General features: G+C 39.5%; 1 protein-coding gene across 4 annotated transcripts in view; it reads right to left on the bottom strand.

Annotated features, from left to right (window-relative positions):
• The window catches only part of SPATA5 (spermatogenesis associated 5), a 179,952-nt gene that overhangs the window by 115,694 nt on the left and 45,856 nt on the right, over positions 1–18,402 (bottom strand). For all 4 annotated transcript variants that reach the window (XM_052682667.1, XM_052682666.1, XM_052682665.1 and 1 more), the window contains one exon: positions 13,254–13,380. In XM_052682667.1, the coding sequence (XP_052538627.1) occupies positions 13,254–13,380 (127 nt within the window). The remainder of the gene's footprint in view (positions 1–13,253; positions 13,381–18,402) is intronic.

Genomic DNA, 18,402 nt, shown 5'->3' with positions numbered 1-18,402 from the left:
AAAATTTACATTTTGTTTATGACACTTAGTACCAAAGAAATGACGTAATATAGGAGCCATGACTTCCAGTAGTACAGCTATACGAGGATGAACACTGAGGGTAAAGAACTCTGTAAGGATTTCAGAAGCCTTAGCAAATAGGCAATATTCAGTGAAAGCAAACGCAAAATTATGAACATGGGAAACTCAGTTGTTCATATATCAAAGCATGAGTTCTGAGATGAACAATTACCACTTAAGAGGCAGACTTTCTAATTTTAATAGACAGTCATGAAAACTTGAGCTCTGTGCTTGGCAGCAGTCAAACAAGCAAATTAAGTGTTCAAAATTGCAAACTGCTAATAACAGTGTAAAGAACAAAACAGAAAGCACCATTATGCACACATGCAAATCCATGTTTCACCAGCACCTTGAATACTGTGTGCAATCCCAATTCTTTTCTCTCTAAAAGGATATAGTAGACTGGGAAAAATTTCAGAGAGGGATAGAAAGTCATAAAACATATTTGGTTTAAGGAATAGTTGCCTTTCTTCTCATTTTGCATAGGATCACCTTGTTCACCCACTCATTTTTGCAGAAGTCAGTTCTTTCAACAAGATTACATTGCTTCATAGCACGGTGGAAGGGTGTACATAAGGGAAATCATGAAAAATTATGAAAAATTGTCATCAGCTGAGCTTACATACAGGTTCTAAAATATCCAAAGAATTCTTTCTTTTTAAAACTTACCTATGACACATTAATGAGAGCCCTACAGTTTTGTCTCACTTTAACCTCTTCTCCCATCTGTGAAGTGAAAGCTACATAAGTTGCCCTCCTTTCTCATATTAGGGTTTTGGAAAGTTATGCTCTGGCAAGAAACACAGAAGTGTATTCATACACTTACATAAAGCTGCAACCCCCTGATGAAATAGTCCAATGTTTCAACAGGTTTATTTACCTCTGTTTATTTATCTTCATACTTTATTAATGCTCTTTGTTTTCACCAGAAAAAAAAAAAAAAAAAAAAAAAAAAGGCACCCTCTAATGGCGTTGATACAAGTTCCGTCATCCTTTTCTATCATCCTGCCAGCCCAGTTTCCAAACATACTTTCCAAAGCAGAACTCCCTTTGCAGGAAAAAACAAAGCAGATGTGAGGGAAAAACAGAAATGGAGGGGTAAGGGAGTGGAAAAGACTTATTCCACAAACTTACAGATGTTGGTCTGAGGTTACAGAGAAAAGATAACAGTAGTACCAGTGTAAATTTAACATATGCATTTAATTTCATAACAGATTTTTCTTTAAGTAATATAATATGTATGCTGGAATTATAACTGTGAGCGAGGATATTAATGGGAAAATTGAATACGCATCCTGTTTGAAGTAGTGGCTAGAAAAAGTGAAGAAGTTCATTTTTAGGTTTGCAAGATAGAAACAATCCAAAGCAGGAGCTGTCAGCGTTATGTTACCATCAGAACAAAGGAACAGTTACCAAAAACATCTTCTTCACCATCTGACAGGCAACTGAAAATTTGGAAGATGTTCTAGACAGCAATTGGAACACTGCTATAAAGCATGTATGAAACACAATTAAATGAGGGCTGTTTTAAACTCTTCTCTGTACATCTGGAACAAACATGCTTCTCTGTAACACAACGCTTAATTCGCCATGGAGGGAGTGTACTTTCATTTACAACAAAGGAAAAAGTAACTACACCCTGTTTAATTAAATTCTTCAGCTCAGTAAGAACGAGTAACAGACACAAGCCCCAAAAGAGGCAGTCACCTCAGATTTTTAGAACTGCTGAGAGAAGGCCTGTCTACCACTGCCCAGCACCGCTGAATCAAAATACTCACCTGACTTTCAGACATTTCTCTCTCAATTAGATTCAAAGGCCTTATAGCCTACACGCTTTTCTAGATCATTCAAAAAATTTGAGAATTTGTTGAGATTCTGAGCAAGTTTTTATAGTTGTATATACATCAAATCACAGAGAGCTTCAAATAAACTTTTGTTATTAAACATGTAATCCTGAGGTATTCTGGTGACCTACAAAGTCATACACTAAGCCTGCACTGATCACAAGAGACAGTACTGTGAAAAGAGCCCTGGTTTTCTGCTCCTGCAGGTATGCATAACAATCCCTCCACGTACCTTATAAAAATGATATATTATAAATCAACAACTCCCAGATTGTTTCCATTTTGATTATAGTACTGCCTTCATTCAGTTTGATGTTAAGACTTTTTTTAAACAACTAAGAACCTGGTTTTCTCGAACAACTCCATTTTCTTTATTGATACCTGCACTGCACTTGAATGCTATTTTTACCAGTGCATAAGCAGAGCATATACTAGATGTGCAAGGTATCCAACTTTTATCACTGCTAGAACAAACAAAATGTAAAGTTGGAGCTCTTTCAATGAGAAAAAAAGAATAATCAACTAGTATGAACTCTTCAATGAAGTCTTATTCTGCCCACAGAAATCTCACAAAGACAACACTACTAATAAACTGAACAGACAGTGACTACATCCAACACTCCTAAAGAACCTTAAGCAAAAGCTTACTCATCCTTACTGAGAAACAAGTGCGTATCAACTAACGAGCTGCATTCAATACGTCTTGGGTGTCTTTTACTAACATGGAAAGATTGATCCTATTCCAACTTGCCCATTACAAAACTCCTACGTTCAGAGGTTTTCTAAAAGTAAAATTTAAAAGGTCACCTCCTTTCTACATACAAGCAAACAAAGAAACCATACACTGATCCCTCACACTTCTCTCTCCCAGCACCGTTGCAAGGTGTACTGAGGTATGATCCACACTAACCAGTGGCACAGACAATCCTCAGCTTTCTGTTTCACCATGACTTCCATTTTTACTGAAACATCCTTCACTCTATTAGGAGGGAGATAAGTATCTGCACTTATTATAATGTAAAATGCTGAGTGACTTCTATAAGATGAGGCATTTGGTAGTTTATTCTATTCTGAGCTTTGACCTTCTTGTACTTTCCAAGCTGGCTGTCTGCCTTCAACTGATTTGTTTTGTAACATTCCAGTCAAAACATTTCAGCTGTTGCATGAAAAGGAGACTAGGAAAAATATGTTGCTTTGTTTACAATTTAAAAAAACTAATAAAATGACTTCACCCTAACCTTTGGAGGAAAGTCTTGAGATCTGACCACGCTAGGATTTGAAACTTCTTAGTTAGAAAAACTCAGTGATTCTTCTTGATATTTAACAGATACATTTTCAAAGATTGAAACTACCAAGATTTGAGGAGTCTGCATGTTCCTGCTGAATCCAGACTACCAAAGTCACAGCAGGAAAACAACCTCTCCTCTCAGTGGAATAATCTGAGTCTAGTCAAGCAGGAGGAGATGAAAGAGGATACCAGAACAGATTCTGGAAGGAACAAGAGCCAGATATGGAGAATGAACACACTGAAGTCAGGAATCTGGACTCTGCAGCAAAATCCACGGTCATTAAGAAAAATTCTAGATACAGGATCCCAGAAGGCAAAGAGAAGCGGGAAATGCTGGCTGGGCAGGCAGGCGAAGATAAAAAGTTGGGGAGATTTGGATGACTGAGAAAATGATTTTACTGAGCTTGGGAGAAAAAAATTGTGAAAAGCAAAATGCATCCAAGCACAGAGGGAAAAAAAAAAACATGAGTAGAGCAAATAGACTAAGAACAAGGATGATACTGAATTAGGTTTGCCAAAGATGAAGAAATCAGGAGACAAAGAAAATGCAGACCAAGAGGATACTGGGTAAAGAATAGAACCACAGAATGGCTTGGGTTAGAAGGGACCTCAAGGATCATAAATCTCCAACCCCCCTGCCACATGCAGGGCCACCAACCTCCCTATTTAATACTAGACCAGGCTGCCCAGGGCCCCATCCAATCTGGCCTTGAACACCTCCAGGGACGGGGCATCCACAACCTCTCTGGGCAGCCTGTTCCAGCACCTCAGCACCCTCGTAGTAAAAAACTTCCCCTTGATAGCCAACCTAACTTTTCCCTCCTTCAACTTAAAACCATTTCCCTTTGTCCTGCAGTTATCTACCCCTTCAAAGAGTTGACTCCCATCCTGTTTATAGGCTCCCTTTAGGTACTTCAGTACCTAAAGGCTACAATGAGGTCACCCCATACCCTTCTTTTCTCCAGGCTGGACAAGCCCAGCTCTCTCAGCCTGTCTTTGTAAGGGAGATGCTCCAGCCCTCTGATCATCTTTGTGGCCCTCCTCTGGACCCTCTCCAACAGCTCCCAGTCTTTCTCATATTGTAAAAAGAGAAAAGACAAAACATCCCACAAAGAACAGCAAAGTAGTTGAACAGTGTTGTCAATTTACCACTTACTTCAAGCAACCAAGTTTTCCACAACAAATCTAGAGGCTCCCGTACAGCTGATAACCATGAAGATATCAACATGACACTACACCATGGGTTCCAGACTCTCACACCAGAAACTGGTAATTATTAATCTGATTTCAAACACTGTAAATCAGAGCTCTTAAAAATAAGGAAATGTAGGTATTAGGGTAATTAAAGGTGATCATAATGAATTGTAAAAATAATTTACTAAATTAGTGCAATTTAATTAATCATGCACAATGAATACCACTTTCATTAACAGAGTTAAGGACTGCACGATGATTCATATGCACAAAGAACAATGAATTAAGATTGTACACGCAATCTTACCTATGGCATTTCTGAAGTCATGGGTGTTCAACAAGCACAACAGTCTCTACAATGCTATTTTAATACAGTGTTCACAAAAGCACTTCATATATTCTGCACATTTTGCATCCACAGAGACTAAGCAAAAGACCAGTTGCAAACCAAACCCTAAATGTATTTATGGCTACTGGGCAAGTATCCTGACTGGGCATTTCTCTCGTTATGTAGCTCACAGCACCACATTAACTAGAATCATGCCCTTAAAAATCAAGTCCTTTTGAAATGTCTCATCCTTAACTGTTATCGTTACCCTAGTGAAGTTTATCACATATGAAAAGATTCATGCCATATAACACAGCGACTGTGAAATGTACCTTGCTGTGCGTTTTTCATCTGCCATGAAGTAGTGCATCTCTAGCTACACATCCCTAAGGCTCTGATAGCTCCTGAGGGTGCTCCTGGAGGAACTGAGGCAAGCCATATGCAACCCAGCTGCACCGCTCCTCTGCACGGCCTGACGCTTCATACAAATGGGAAAGATTGAGCTGGAAGGATTTAGTAGGCAGAAGTTAGCATCACATAGGCTGTTCTCAAGTAATTCAAGTAGGAAGCTAAACATTGTGTTTCAACAAGCAGACAAAAGTTTTAGGGGTTAAAACTTACTGTACAGGTACAAGAAACTTAATAATAAAATTACTATTCATTCTCTAGATGAAGGTGCTATGTTTGCCTCTAAACCCACATGAAGAATTCAGTTGACCTAACCCAGTGCTACAGGTACTCCTTAAATTCACTTCACTTCTAGAGGCATGATTCATCTTAACACCCAAGCGTATGTTCTCATGTTCTCTTACAAACAGTGTCACTTTCATGTTACACACACACACAGAAAAAACCTCACACCCAAAAAAAAAAAAACAAATGAAGAAAAGGCAAACAAAACCAACCCCAACGTGGAGACACCAACGTGGTATCTCAATTACAGACTCACTAAACTGCTGCATGGTGTGGTGCAAATAACACTCTGATAAGCCTCTCAAATTTCCCACTTTTAATAGTTTGGAGGTTTTCTGACACATGGTGCCTTCATTGGTATTTTATGAGGATAGGACATGGGAATAAAAACAAACTCTGGCCATTACTCTGCCATCTTTGTACTTTTCCAAATTTGTATATATGCTGTATTTCCAAATATGTCTGCTTTGATACCTTCAAATAAGTTTTCTGGCACGTGTCGCAGAGTTTATGAAAGTATTAGTGATGCTACACTACATGAACGAATCAATGTAAGGAATGCCTTCTGTTATAAAGAATAAGAACAGGCATATTTACTTCTGTTCTACTTGAAGTAAAACTATTATATTTTTACAAACGCTGTTTGGTTTTATGTTTTCACAGACAAAATAAAGCCAATTTATCCTGGCCCTATGGTGTGTCTGTTAAAGGAGAAAATATGCAGCCCAGCAAGTTTTCCCTCCAACCCCTTATTAAAGGCAGGTAATAAATCTTGAGTGAAAAAGTCACTGTGCTCTTCAGCTGTCACCACTAAGATTTTATTTTTTTTTTAAACCATAGCAGCCTTAAGGCTGATTTACTACTCAGGCCTCCACACTCTGACAATCGATGCTGGAAACAAAAATCACTTTTGCACACCTGGAAATATTTTATTTGCTGTACTCATGAGAAAACAAAGTTTTCATCAGCAAGGAAGGGGGTGGGGATGAAGGAAGGAGAGAGCTTCAGGTGAATCTTAAAACCCAGTTCTCGACTCAAAGAGTATTATATACGTACATTCATGGGGAACACAGAAACTAACTCTGCGTTCAGACAGGTTGATAAGGTGCTGGAGGAGCTCAGGGTTCACTATCCAATCCAGCCTCAAATCATCAACTTGGAGATCCTGGCCAATAAACAGCAGTGTTGGCCAACAATGTCTGCCCAGTGTTTTCAGTATAACAGATGAAAATAATTTGCAACATTAAAAACATTTTACTCCTGCTTATGCTTTTCTTCTTTTAAATAAACTTAGAAAGCTCTTAATCACCTGAAAATGTAAGCATCTTTTATTAATAATGGCAAAATTAGATCTCTGAGAAACAGCTACTTTCCAGAGCACATCTTTGCCCTAGTCACAGTTGCAAGTTTAACTGCATTAAAGGGTAAAAACCCAAACACATACCAGAGAAAACCAATTGATGGAAAATGTGAAGGTGCCAAGATTGTGAAACAATTTTAAAATGTCAGACCCTCTTTTCAATGGCATGTAGTTTGATATCATTTTTCCCTAAAGCCTAATTTTTTGAAAATTTATGATATGCTCCAGAACAATCTTGTCTTCAAAAGAAATCCCACATCTTCTGTTATTTCAAAGAACCATACTTGCACCTGGGCAAAATGATGTAAACACGCTAGGTGCTGGCTGACTAAAAAGTCACAAGACAAAATCTCTCTCTGCTTTTAATCCCAGGGCTTTAGAAGAATATGAGGAGTGCCTTTTGACGAGCAGAGAGGCATTTCAGCATTTCAAGTAAAAAATGTTAAAAAAAAAAAAAAAAATTGACGGTTCAGCAGTATGGAAAGGCATGGTGATTGCATTTACATGGTTTGATTGCTATTCTGAAACACATTCCCACCTGTTCTATTCTAGTGATAACTACAAAGTCCATCCACAAATGAAGATTGGTTTCAGTCATGTAATATCAGACAGGGCAAGCAGTTTAACAGATTACTTGTCTGTTATCTCCTGTGATCCCCAGACTGGACTATTTCCTCTCCAGTAACCTAACAGTGAGAAACCAAATAAACAAAATGATTTCACTCTAACCAGTGCTTACTTGGTACTAGTTTATTCAGCTATCATAAAATACTTAGACAAGGCATTAAGTGTCCCAGCATTGTCTCCTTCTAAAAGTACCTACTCTTGTGCCATCAGTCTTCCAAATTGGACAAAATCTGCGTGGAAGCAATGCTGAGATGCAACAGCCAGAGATGTATCCCAGTTTCCTGTCTGGGACTCAGCTCATATTACATCACTGCAAAGCTAAGAGACACTTGGGTGGCTTATCCTCAATCAAACCAAACCCAACATAGAGTAGGATGAACAGGTAAAAATATTTACAAGCAGCAGGGAGCAGTAAAATGGTTTTCAGAGGAGATGGAGACAAACGCTTCACAGAAGTACGCAGCAGGACAAGAAGGCAGAAGTTTTGGGAAGCTAGACTGCTAGATACAAAGAAAAAAAAGAATCATGGTGAGGATGGTCAAACATGAAGCAGGTGCCCAGAGAGGCTCTGAAAACTCCTTCATGGAGATACATAAAGACAAGTCCGGAACAACCTCACCTAACACTGAAGTTGGCCCTGCGCAAGCATGAGGTTGAACTGGAAGATCCCCAAAGGCCTCTTCCAACCTGGAGCTTTCTGTGACCTTTGATTAAATTTGGAGGTCACAGAGGGGAGCAGAGCACATGACTAGTGGGCTGTGTGGCCTGTAACTCCAGTCCTACATTACGTTTGGAAAACCTGAAATAGAACCTAGTCAAGGCTGTATGAAGACACTCTGGTAAAACCTATCTGACCAAAATGGAAATCACACACAAACAAATACGCAAATAGAACAATATAATATGTGTAATGAGTTAAGTTAATGCTACTGCATCTGACTGCTAAGCATGCATCTAGTATCACCTGCTTTACAACAGCACCTACTCATTTCCAGACAATAATGAATAAATATGCCAGATTCTTTCCTATTTCTTTTAACTTGTAAAACTGCAAACCTAAATATTTGAATTTCTTCCATAAGCCTTCAGAAAGACAGAACTTTGATGTTTTAAAAGAGGAAAGATTGTTTACTTTTGCTGCAGGCAAGAAATTATAATTTCTTTACTGATTCTGCCAAATGGCTCTATCATGGACTTTTTATTTTCATCAAAACAAGCCACTTTAAATTAAGGTTGTCCCAAAATTGCACACAGTAATCACCATTTTAAGGGTCAAATTCACTTGTCAAACCTCTGTTTGACTTCTCTGACCAAGAGAACTCCTCCAAAGCCCAAATGAACCACAGGGGAGAAAAGTTTTATTCTATTTCCCCATAGTTGGCAGTTGCTAGGACGAATATTGGCTGCAGTTTTATTATGTTCCTATAAGCAGTCTAGAAAACTCAATATCCACATGGTTCTTAAATGAAATAAGCTGAACTCCGGCAGTTAAGACACTGAAGTCAACTGAGCTTCTCTGCAGAACAGTGTGGACTGAAGACTTCAGGGTAAAGGAAGAAAGGGTGGAAGAGAGAAGGTAAGGAGGCAGGCTGGAGAGTATGATGCTTTTAAAGCAATATAACTGTTCTAAAGGAGGCAGCAAAAATCCTCTGCACTGGTACAATCCACAGAACACATGTTCTTATACTAGCACGCAAGATACTTCAAGATTAGAAGCCAAACTGTACTAAAAAAGTATTTTTTAAAGATTCAGTATTAAGTATCAGTAGAGCTTCTGGTTTGAGCTACTCTTGAAGCCCATGAACACCGATGCAATCCAGACCATCATCAATTTAGAGACAGTGAGTAACACTGACAGCACAGGCTCTCATTAATCTTCATTTGTCCTATCACATACTGTCATTCTTATGCAAATAGCATATTTGACGATGCATCTTTTCTGCACCCCATGATAAGGACAAGTGAAGCTGTCAGGAGCACCAGGATGTCATTATATATCACAAGCCATCCCTTCACTTATCACCTTGTGTTTTACACCATCGCCGATGTGTTTGACAATCAAATTTGACCCAGCAGGAGGTAAAACTATCAGATACCACAGTAACAGGCATCTTGCTTCCTGTGCTGAAACATTCACCAAGGTCCCTGGGGATCTGACAGTTTCTCTTCCTTAAGTGTACCCTAGCTATTGGAGATGAAATGCAGAGGAAAAAGGTATCAGCATGGGCAGGAAACAACAAAAATTCACCTTCCTCACCCAAGAACTAAGGTCAGCATTAGAAGTTTAGGAAAATACAGGTTTCAGTGCAAGAGAGAAGGACACGCAGTCCTGTTGAGTTGATCTAGGTTTTCTCTGTGGAGATCTGTTGGACTACAGTGGAAAGCTCGTCCATGCATATATGAAATGATCACTTAATGTCAAGCAAATCAAAATATACACAGTGCTCAAAATAAATTATGTGCGGTTTGTAGCGATGAGTGAGATTTCTTGTTAGGCCAACTGATATGTGGGAAAATACCAGCAAGCTTTGAATTGCAAGCAGCTCCATGAAGTTACTGTAAAATATTTCAGGCATGAAAAAAAATCACTCTTGAGTGGAGAAGTCATCAAAAGTTACAAGTATTTTTCCTACTATTGCTCATCAATTCTACCTCTAAAGTAAATAGAAAACCAAGATTAAAGGGTAGTTTTACTATTCTTACTGACTCACAATGTTTTATTTCTGTATCACTTTCCAAGTATGTTCAGAACATCTTGTTCCAGAGTACATCTTGTTCCAGAATACTTCTAACTGAAATCACTCTTTCTCCATCATATGTAGGGTGAAATTGGTACATGCTGGTTTTGTTTCGTTACTTCAATGGAAATTATCCCAAAGTACTTCCAGCATAGCATGAATGGGATGCAAAGTAGCTATGTAGCCCTAAACATGGCACACAACATAAGTCTGGAATAATATTTCAATAAAATAATGACATCTTAGAGGAACTATATTACTAATAGACATTTATAACAAGTCAAAACAAGTTCACCCTTAAACATAACTCTATAAAAGACTGATTCAAAATCATTCAGTACTCAAAGCCAGCAAAGTGTAGCGCTTGCAGGGATGACCGTATCCACACCAGGCACAGGGCAACACCTTTAAATGCGATATTCCCACGTGCTGTTTTCAAAGTAAAGAACACAAGATTGCCTTGTGCCTTTATACAACGTGTAAAGTTCACACATTAAGAATTACTGCATGGTCATGATACACCTACACAAACAGGACACTCATTTATCGTCATATATTACTGAAATACTATTTCCAATACACTGATTTAATAAAAGTTTACATTTTCAAAGGCATCAGTGATTACTAAGTGAACTGTAAATCCATATAGAGAATTCTAATTAACTGAAGTTCAGAACAAACACTTTCTGGTGTCCATCTTTTTTTTTTTTTTTTTTTTCTTTCTCTCTCCAGGAAAGAAAAAGTGTACAGCCTGGTGTAGCTTACCTGGTTTGTCTGAAACATGATGTGAGTTACACCAACTCAAACATGATTGTCCAGTCCCTTTAAATCACAGTTTAAACACTTTCTCCAGACTGGTGAAATTTTGCTCTGCTATTCTACAAGCAAACACTTTCTACAAAATTATCAGAACTTTTTTCTATCTTCGCAGAAATCATTTTAAAAATCTCTAAAATATCAATCTACAGTTTCTAGTTAATAACATTCCTATAATCACACAGATCACTATTCTGAGAAGCACTGTCTCATGGAACTTAGACCTCTTAGTCAGGATTGACTTGGAGTTAGAATACATCAGCCTAATGCTGCCATCTCAACACAAGTGTGTTGTTAGTCCTGCTTTTCCTCTCTTCTTTTACCATCGGAGTTCATACTCTATAAGGATATATATGTATTATATTCTTCCTTTCAGCCACCACAGTGTCTACAGATCTTGCCTGTGGTAGCTAGCATGGTTCCCTACACACAGAATATTCAGGTGTTGCTGGTAAATGCAAGAAAAAAAAGTTGGAGTTGAAAGTGGGGTTTCCACAACATGCTGCAAGTACTGGATCAGTGATGTTGCAGAACCTAGCTAATTTCCATTTAAGCCCATCTCTCCTCTGACTGTATCACCTATTCAGTGATGGGCTATCCCCCTATCATTTCTTGGCTTCAAGGCTGCTTTTAGTTAAAATAAATGATTCCTGGAAAGGCAGATATACAAACAGATTTTTTCAGAATCAATATCTCCTCTCATCACACCCAGAAATTCAGATGCAAGGAAGATGCCAATTTTTTATCCTCCAGATTAAAATTAAAACTTGCAGGTACTAGGGCTGGATCTGCATCAGTGACAGAGATATAGTGCATATATATCTAGCAATTTCAGTTCTACGTGTTTTGTGTATTGCAGAGTGGCCCCTTTAACACACGCTAGTTTTGTCCCAGGTAAATGCCAATATTTCAGATAAAAACGCAAACCACAAGAAAACAGCATTCACAGGGAAGGGAAATCTAGGCAAAGGGAGAGTGACATGAGAATTGAATGCCCAGGTGTGCCAGGCACAGTGCCAGGTGACGGAGTGACCCAAACAATGAACTGATCCCAAAGGAAATTTCTGTTCAACCGATCAAAATTTTTCAAGTTCAGCTTAGTCCGACGCCAAAGAGCGTTACCAAAGAAAGCTGAAATCAATCTGACTAAAATTAAAATCTATGGAAAATCTCAGTTTTGCATAAGTGTATTTTTCACTGATTTACCACTTCTTGCTGAATACACTTTGCGAGTTCTACTTCGCCTTAGCAGACGCATAGATAGTCCTTAAGGAAGCTGTAAGCAAGCCTTTATCAGGCTGCTATCAGCTGGGTGGCTTCCGGCAGTTCAAAAGGCAAGAAGCTGTGTTATGCAGCCAAAATACAAGGTTTTTTTTTTCTTCCTCAAAACTTCACGTGTACACTAATATTGTTTTAAAAGCTTGCACCTCATACATATTTTTACCTGAATGCTCCAAGACAAACAGAAAAACACTATTCCAGAAATATCTTTAAATGTAAGAATTTGTTAACATTGAAAATAAGAAAATATTTTAAGAAACCCTACCAAAAGACCAGGAAAAATAAATTTCATTAGCTTGTCATCAAATTCACAAATGCTGTGAAGGTGAAAAGCTGCAGAATAAAGAAACCTCACCAACACCACGAAACATATCTTAAAGGAAATCACTTCAGACTGGTCCGTCTACTGCACTTAGCTGTGAGAAGACACAGCAGTGGCAGACTTTTAAAGTGGATTTTGTAGAGGGCTGCTGGGTTTGTTTTGCATTTGGAGGCTTTCTGCTTTAAGTGTTACAACCATTCTGGTTTTACATACTTGTCTCTCCAGCAAGGCTGCTGCAAGACTTAAGGAGAAACCGTGCTGTCCGCAGCTGGAACCCCCACTGCTGGCAGCAGGCAAACAGCACGGAGGAGATATTTAATCTTTTGAAAGGAAGTAACTAATGAAACCAGCAGTCCAGCAAACTCTTGCATAAACAAACATAACAGAAGCAAAACCCACAAAAGCAGTTTGACAGAAATGTTGCTGCACAAGTTCAATGAGCTCAATTTAAGAATAATTTCTTCTAGGAAACAGACACTGGGGGATATCACAAAACATTTTGTTTCTGTTAAAACATTTGTATAGGGAAAAAAATGCCAGGGACGTTTAAACCATTCCTTTGCCTTGCCACCATTTTCCAACTTCTACCCTCATCGTAAAATTATTAGACAACAGTTTGCAGAGTAAACAAAGAGAACGGAATTATTCCAGAATCAGGCCTTCTCAAGAGAACGGTGCATTCAACACTGTATCAATTCGTACCTTGTCTATCATGTCCGGTCTGTTTGTAGCTGCCAAAATTGTCACGTCCTTCAGCTGCTCTATCCCATCCATTTCCGTCAACAGCTGAGCCAAGACACGGTCTGCTACATTCCCAGCACCTGAAGAGCTGAATAAAAAAAAAAATAATTACAGCTTTTGTTTGTCCTTCCCAGAAATTTGGAGAAAGGAAAAAATCTAGAGTTCTATTCAATTTATAGGGATACACTTTTTTTAATGTTTAATATAATTCTGATTTTTATTTTCAATTTCAATACCTGAATGTAAAATACTTTCAATCATATGAAATTAGTAAATGCAAGTTGAAGAATCAGTCCTTCAAAAAAATTGCTTGGTATTCAGAAACCACATGAGGTTTGTTACTTACTAACCTACTGCAGAGGTTGTAAAGATTTTACAGAATGTGGATATCTGGAATAAACATTTCTAAGATAACCAGATCCATCCAGATTCTTTTCTAGTCAGGCAGATTTTAATTTCCAGCATCCTGCAAGTGAATGCTTACACCATCTTGGGTGAAAAATTACTTAGTTACGTATTTTACAGAGTTGGTCTATATTTGTACATCCTCTCCATCAAATGAGTACAAATTCAGTGCATACCAACTCCTTCAAAATAGCATTGTCAGTCCTTTGATGCCAGGAAAGAAGGACTGAGAAACAGAAAACTCCAATTTGAAAGTGCCAATATGCGAAACACCTAAAGAGGCAAGACAAAGTATTCTAAGTGTTTATTTATTTATTTATTGAGGCAATTAGCCCTGGTAACATTGTAGTTTACAGAAAAAAATTGTTTAAATAGATGTAGCAAAATATATTACAAAAATAAACCAGTATATTAGTTAAACCTTCCAATATTTTAAAAAAGAATAAGTGATATACCACCTTCTTTCTAGGCATTTACAATGTATGTGCTCACATACATATATACCCATGTGTATACATGGTCACACATGCTGTAAGAATGCAGAAGACACTACATAATTAAACCAAGACCAAGCACCTGTGTTGCAATAAGTAATAAATGTCATCAGCGGTTGTGTTCTTTATGACATCCTTTTAATTCTGCATCAAGAGGCTTTATTTCTGAAATATTATTAAAAAATAGGTCAGATCATGTTTTACTTTTTCAAAGATGCTGTGCCTAGGAGATACAAGGCCTGTACACAGACAACCATTCACTCAGATATAGGGGCTGAAGTGAAGCAGTGGGAGCCCTGAGAGCTGGCTGTTGGCCACCACCACCTCCAGTTGTGGGGAAGGCCCCCAGCACCTGCTAAAATGCCATTTAAAATACAGCTTAAAAAAATAAACCTCTCTCGTTTGTGATCGCTGAAGACAGATTAGCTCTAAGCCAGTGAGCGCTGAGCTTTTCCAGCAGATGCAGGCAGGATGCCCCCATCCAGCTGTGGCACTTGGCACCAGTGCGGCCATCCACCACTAAGGCAGCCAATGTGCCTCCTGAGAGCCCTGGAGCCAACACAACATGCCACTGCCACCACTGCACAGATTTCCTCCTAATAAGCTCTGTAGCTTTCCTGTTCTGCAACCGGTTCTGTAATTTACCAGAGAAAAATAGTTAACTTATCAGACCTAGCCTGGAAAGTATCTTTGAGGAGCTATGCTGGCTAAGAGAGTCTTTAGGTTGCTAACAAATATTAGAGAAGGGACTTGGGTCAGCTTGTTGTCAGCTTTTTGGTTTGCTGCAGCCAAGCTAGGAACTCCCAAGGGGTATCAGAGCATGTCTAACACAGCCCTGAGTCACAGCCCCTAGCTTTCCAGAGGGCTGAGCGTGATAAAACACTTCAGGTGTTGCACAAGGATGGCAAATGCTTTTCGAAGAACACAGAACTGAAAGGAAATTAAAATCAACTTTGTAACATAAGCTGGTCTCAGGTGGGATTCAGGCCTCCCATCTCGCACTAGTTTCACATTCACTCAGCTTTATACCCCATGGGCTGCATACAAGGAAAAGCTAAGCAAAGGGAAAAACATTAGGAGTGGGACCAAAATGTTAGTGTTATATGAGATGATCTGAACCCAGAAGGCACTGGGGGAGATGTCAAACGTTTTTTTTTAAAGAAACAAAGAAATACCTGTTTATAAAGAGAGGTGACTAGAACGGATATTACATCTTTCCCCAGTATAAACATTTCTCTTACAAGTATCAGACTAAAAGAAAAAAAAGTTTCCAAGGAAAACTCTCACTGTTAGAGGTGAACATATCCTGCAGTTTCACACAGTTAGGGCATAATCAGAAAATCACTGTTAAGCAGTCATGGATGGCATCCTGCTCCTCAAACAACAACAGAGGGAGGACACCAGCATATTAGCAGGGGTTCTGTTACTACCTGTTAGAAGTGGAATACTAAGATTTTAAAACCACATACGGAAAAAATATCAAAAATAATAGTACTGTCAAATGAAGACATGTCTGGGATCTGTGACACCAGAAGTTTTCAATTTTGGTGCTTTTGCTGACATAGCTCACCAAGTCATCATACGATGCACCATATTCAGCACAGAGTCTAGAGCAAATTAGCTTTTGGCTTCAGAGGATGCCCTATGAAATTCCCAGCAGGCATGTGCGATCTCTTTACAAGCCGCTCTGAGTTGCATTGCACGCCCCGAGAACGCTAGCACTGCCTAAGCTGTTAATCTGAAGGGTGACACGCAAGTACGCTTTTTTCCATTTTCCCATGATTTCCCAGCAAGGGTTTCAAATTAACACAGGCAACTTTCATTAAAGCTGCCTGGACTTTTGACGCAAACAGCAGTCGGAGAAACAAATTATGATTAACCCTCCAGTCCCATGCAGGCGCTGCCAAAACCAACTTCCAGCCAAGCGACTGCCTTTGCCCCCCTTAACCTGACCTCTGTGAGTTGATGTCATCATTGCAACTGCATGAAAATCACTCTCCGAAGGCACGTAGTGGTACAAACTAATTTCCTGTCAACACGCCGCCTGCAAATCCCAGCGGTCGGAATTAGGAACCTTACATAATCCATGCAGGGCCATGTGTGCACGGATGCGTGCACACAAGAGCTGTGCCCCCACCAGAAATACCTTGAACTTCAAAATAAAAATGTGTGAGGAAAGAGCAGCCTGGCTGCTACACGTGGGCCTCAGAATTCTGAGTAATCTCTAATGGTGTCGTAATTAAATACATCAGTCTGTAAGCTACGTGCTATTTTAATCTTTTTGCCAATTCCTAAATCCTCGAAGTAGTTATAAAGGGAGAAAAACATATCTGCTTATACTGGTTTACCACATTAGGCAGATCCAGATACCCTCCCCCAGCTGGTGCTGCAGAAGCCCCAACCAGCCTTGGGCTGCATGCCCTTCCAACACCCTTCCCTCGACCAACAACGGAGAGGCTTCTCGAATTGCCAAGCCCACCAGGTAAAACTATCTATGGGGAATAAAAACCTGCTCACAGTATTTTTTTTGTGCTAAAGGCACTTCCAGTGTGCATTCTGGCAGAAGAAAACACATTCTACAGTGTACCAGTGCCTTACCATTAACCTGAATTAATTTTTACCATCTGCTGCATCTGAGAGACTGCTGCCTAACCCCATGCAGGTGAGGGCCACCCATAACTCCCCTTCTTTTTCTCATCTCCTCAGGATTCATCCAGTGCCCATTCTCATCACCTGGAATTAGAGGCCAACAAGAACCATCCTTTCCATATGAATGCTTGAAGCTGCTCTCACACTTTTTCCCATAAATATAAGACTAACTGCAACTTGATTCTACCATTGCACCAAGAAGTACATAAAATTTATCAGCATATATTTATCATATACCTCATCACACCAAGGAGACTTTTCAGACACAATCAGATGTAAGTAATCAGCAGACTTAAATAGAATCATTAAGGTTGGAAAAGACTTCTATGATCATCTATTCCTGCCTTCTGCCTACCACCAATATTGCCCACTAAGCCATGTCCCTCAGCGTCACATCTTCACATTTCTTGATAACCTCCAGGGAGGGTGACTCCATCACCCCCCTGAACAGCCTGTGCCACTGCATCACCACTCTTTCAGAGAAGAAATTTCTCCCAACCTGAACTTCCTCTGGTGCAACTTAAGGCCAATCCCTCTCATCCTATTGTTGTTACCTGGGATCAGAGACTGACTCACACTTTGTTACAACCTCCTTTCATGCAGTTGTGGAGAGCCATCAGGTCTCCCCTGAGCCTCCAGACTAAACAATCCCAGTTCCCTCAGCTGCTTCTCATAAGACCTATGCTCCAGACCCTTCACAGCTTCACTGCCCTTCTCTGGACGTGTGCCAGGTCCTGTTACCTTTCTTGCTATAGCTAGTTTGTTGACAGCAATAGCTTACTTATTTTCTATGTTCTCACTTGTTTAGCTCTCCTTCCCTATCCACCCCCCATCTAGCAGGCTTGTTTCATATTTGAAAATTGAAGTCCAAGAAAGCAGTACTTATGATTTTACCTCATGATCAAATCTAGTAAGCAACCTCACTGCAAACTGATGCAAATATACATTTGCACAGGCTGAAAACTGAGAACACTCCCAAAGCCAAGGCAATGAATGTTTTTTCAGAACACCAGATGTTATTTCCATTGGAAAAACCTATTTAAATCCTGATCTTCAATTAAATCCTGTCAAGGAAAACCAGTAACTCTCCTTCTGCCACGGCCTTCAGTGGCAATGAAACCATCAGAACACGTTAGCCTACAGAATCAGGACCTTAATTTGATTACGTTGATAAATGATAGACTTGAAAATGCAGGAACTATGCACACACCAACACTGAGAGCACTCTTAAACTCACAGGCAGGCCTGCAAAGTGGCAGGAGCAGGCCTCAGGGCAGGCACCCGGCTCACTTACTGCCCAGGGATTCATCTCTGCACAGCTGAAATCTGTAATGCAGATCTGGTGAGGAGGAGTACAGCCCATCTTCCTCTGCAAATCAGCACATCAGGCAAGATTCACCTACAGAGATAAAAGCTGCTTTTCTTATTATTCTCTCTAACAAAAGAATTGCAATGACAGCCAAAAGTGACGGGTTTTAAAAGTACTCACTGGACATGATATCATCTCAAATAACTCCTTTCCTGGAATCTCTGGAAATAATTTCCTCTCACAACAAATGCAA

The sequence above is a fragment of the Tympanuchus pallidicinctus genome, unplaced genomic scaffold (assembly GCF_026119805.1).
Source record: "Tympanuchus pallidicinctus isolate F22 unplaced genomic scaffold, pur_lepc_1.0 scaffold2, whole genome shotgun sequence".
NCBI lineage: Eukaryota > Metazoa > Chordata > Aves > Galliformes > Phasianidae > Tympanuchus > Tympanuchus pallidicinctus.
This window is presented reverse-complemented; position numbering and strand designations above follow the sequence as displayed.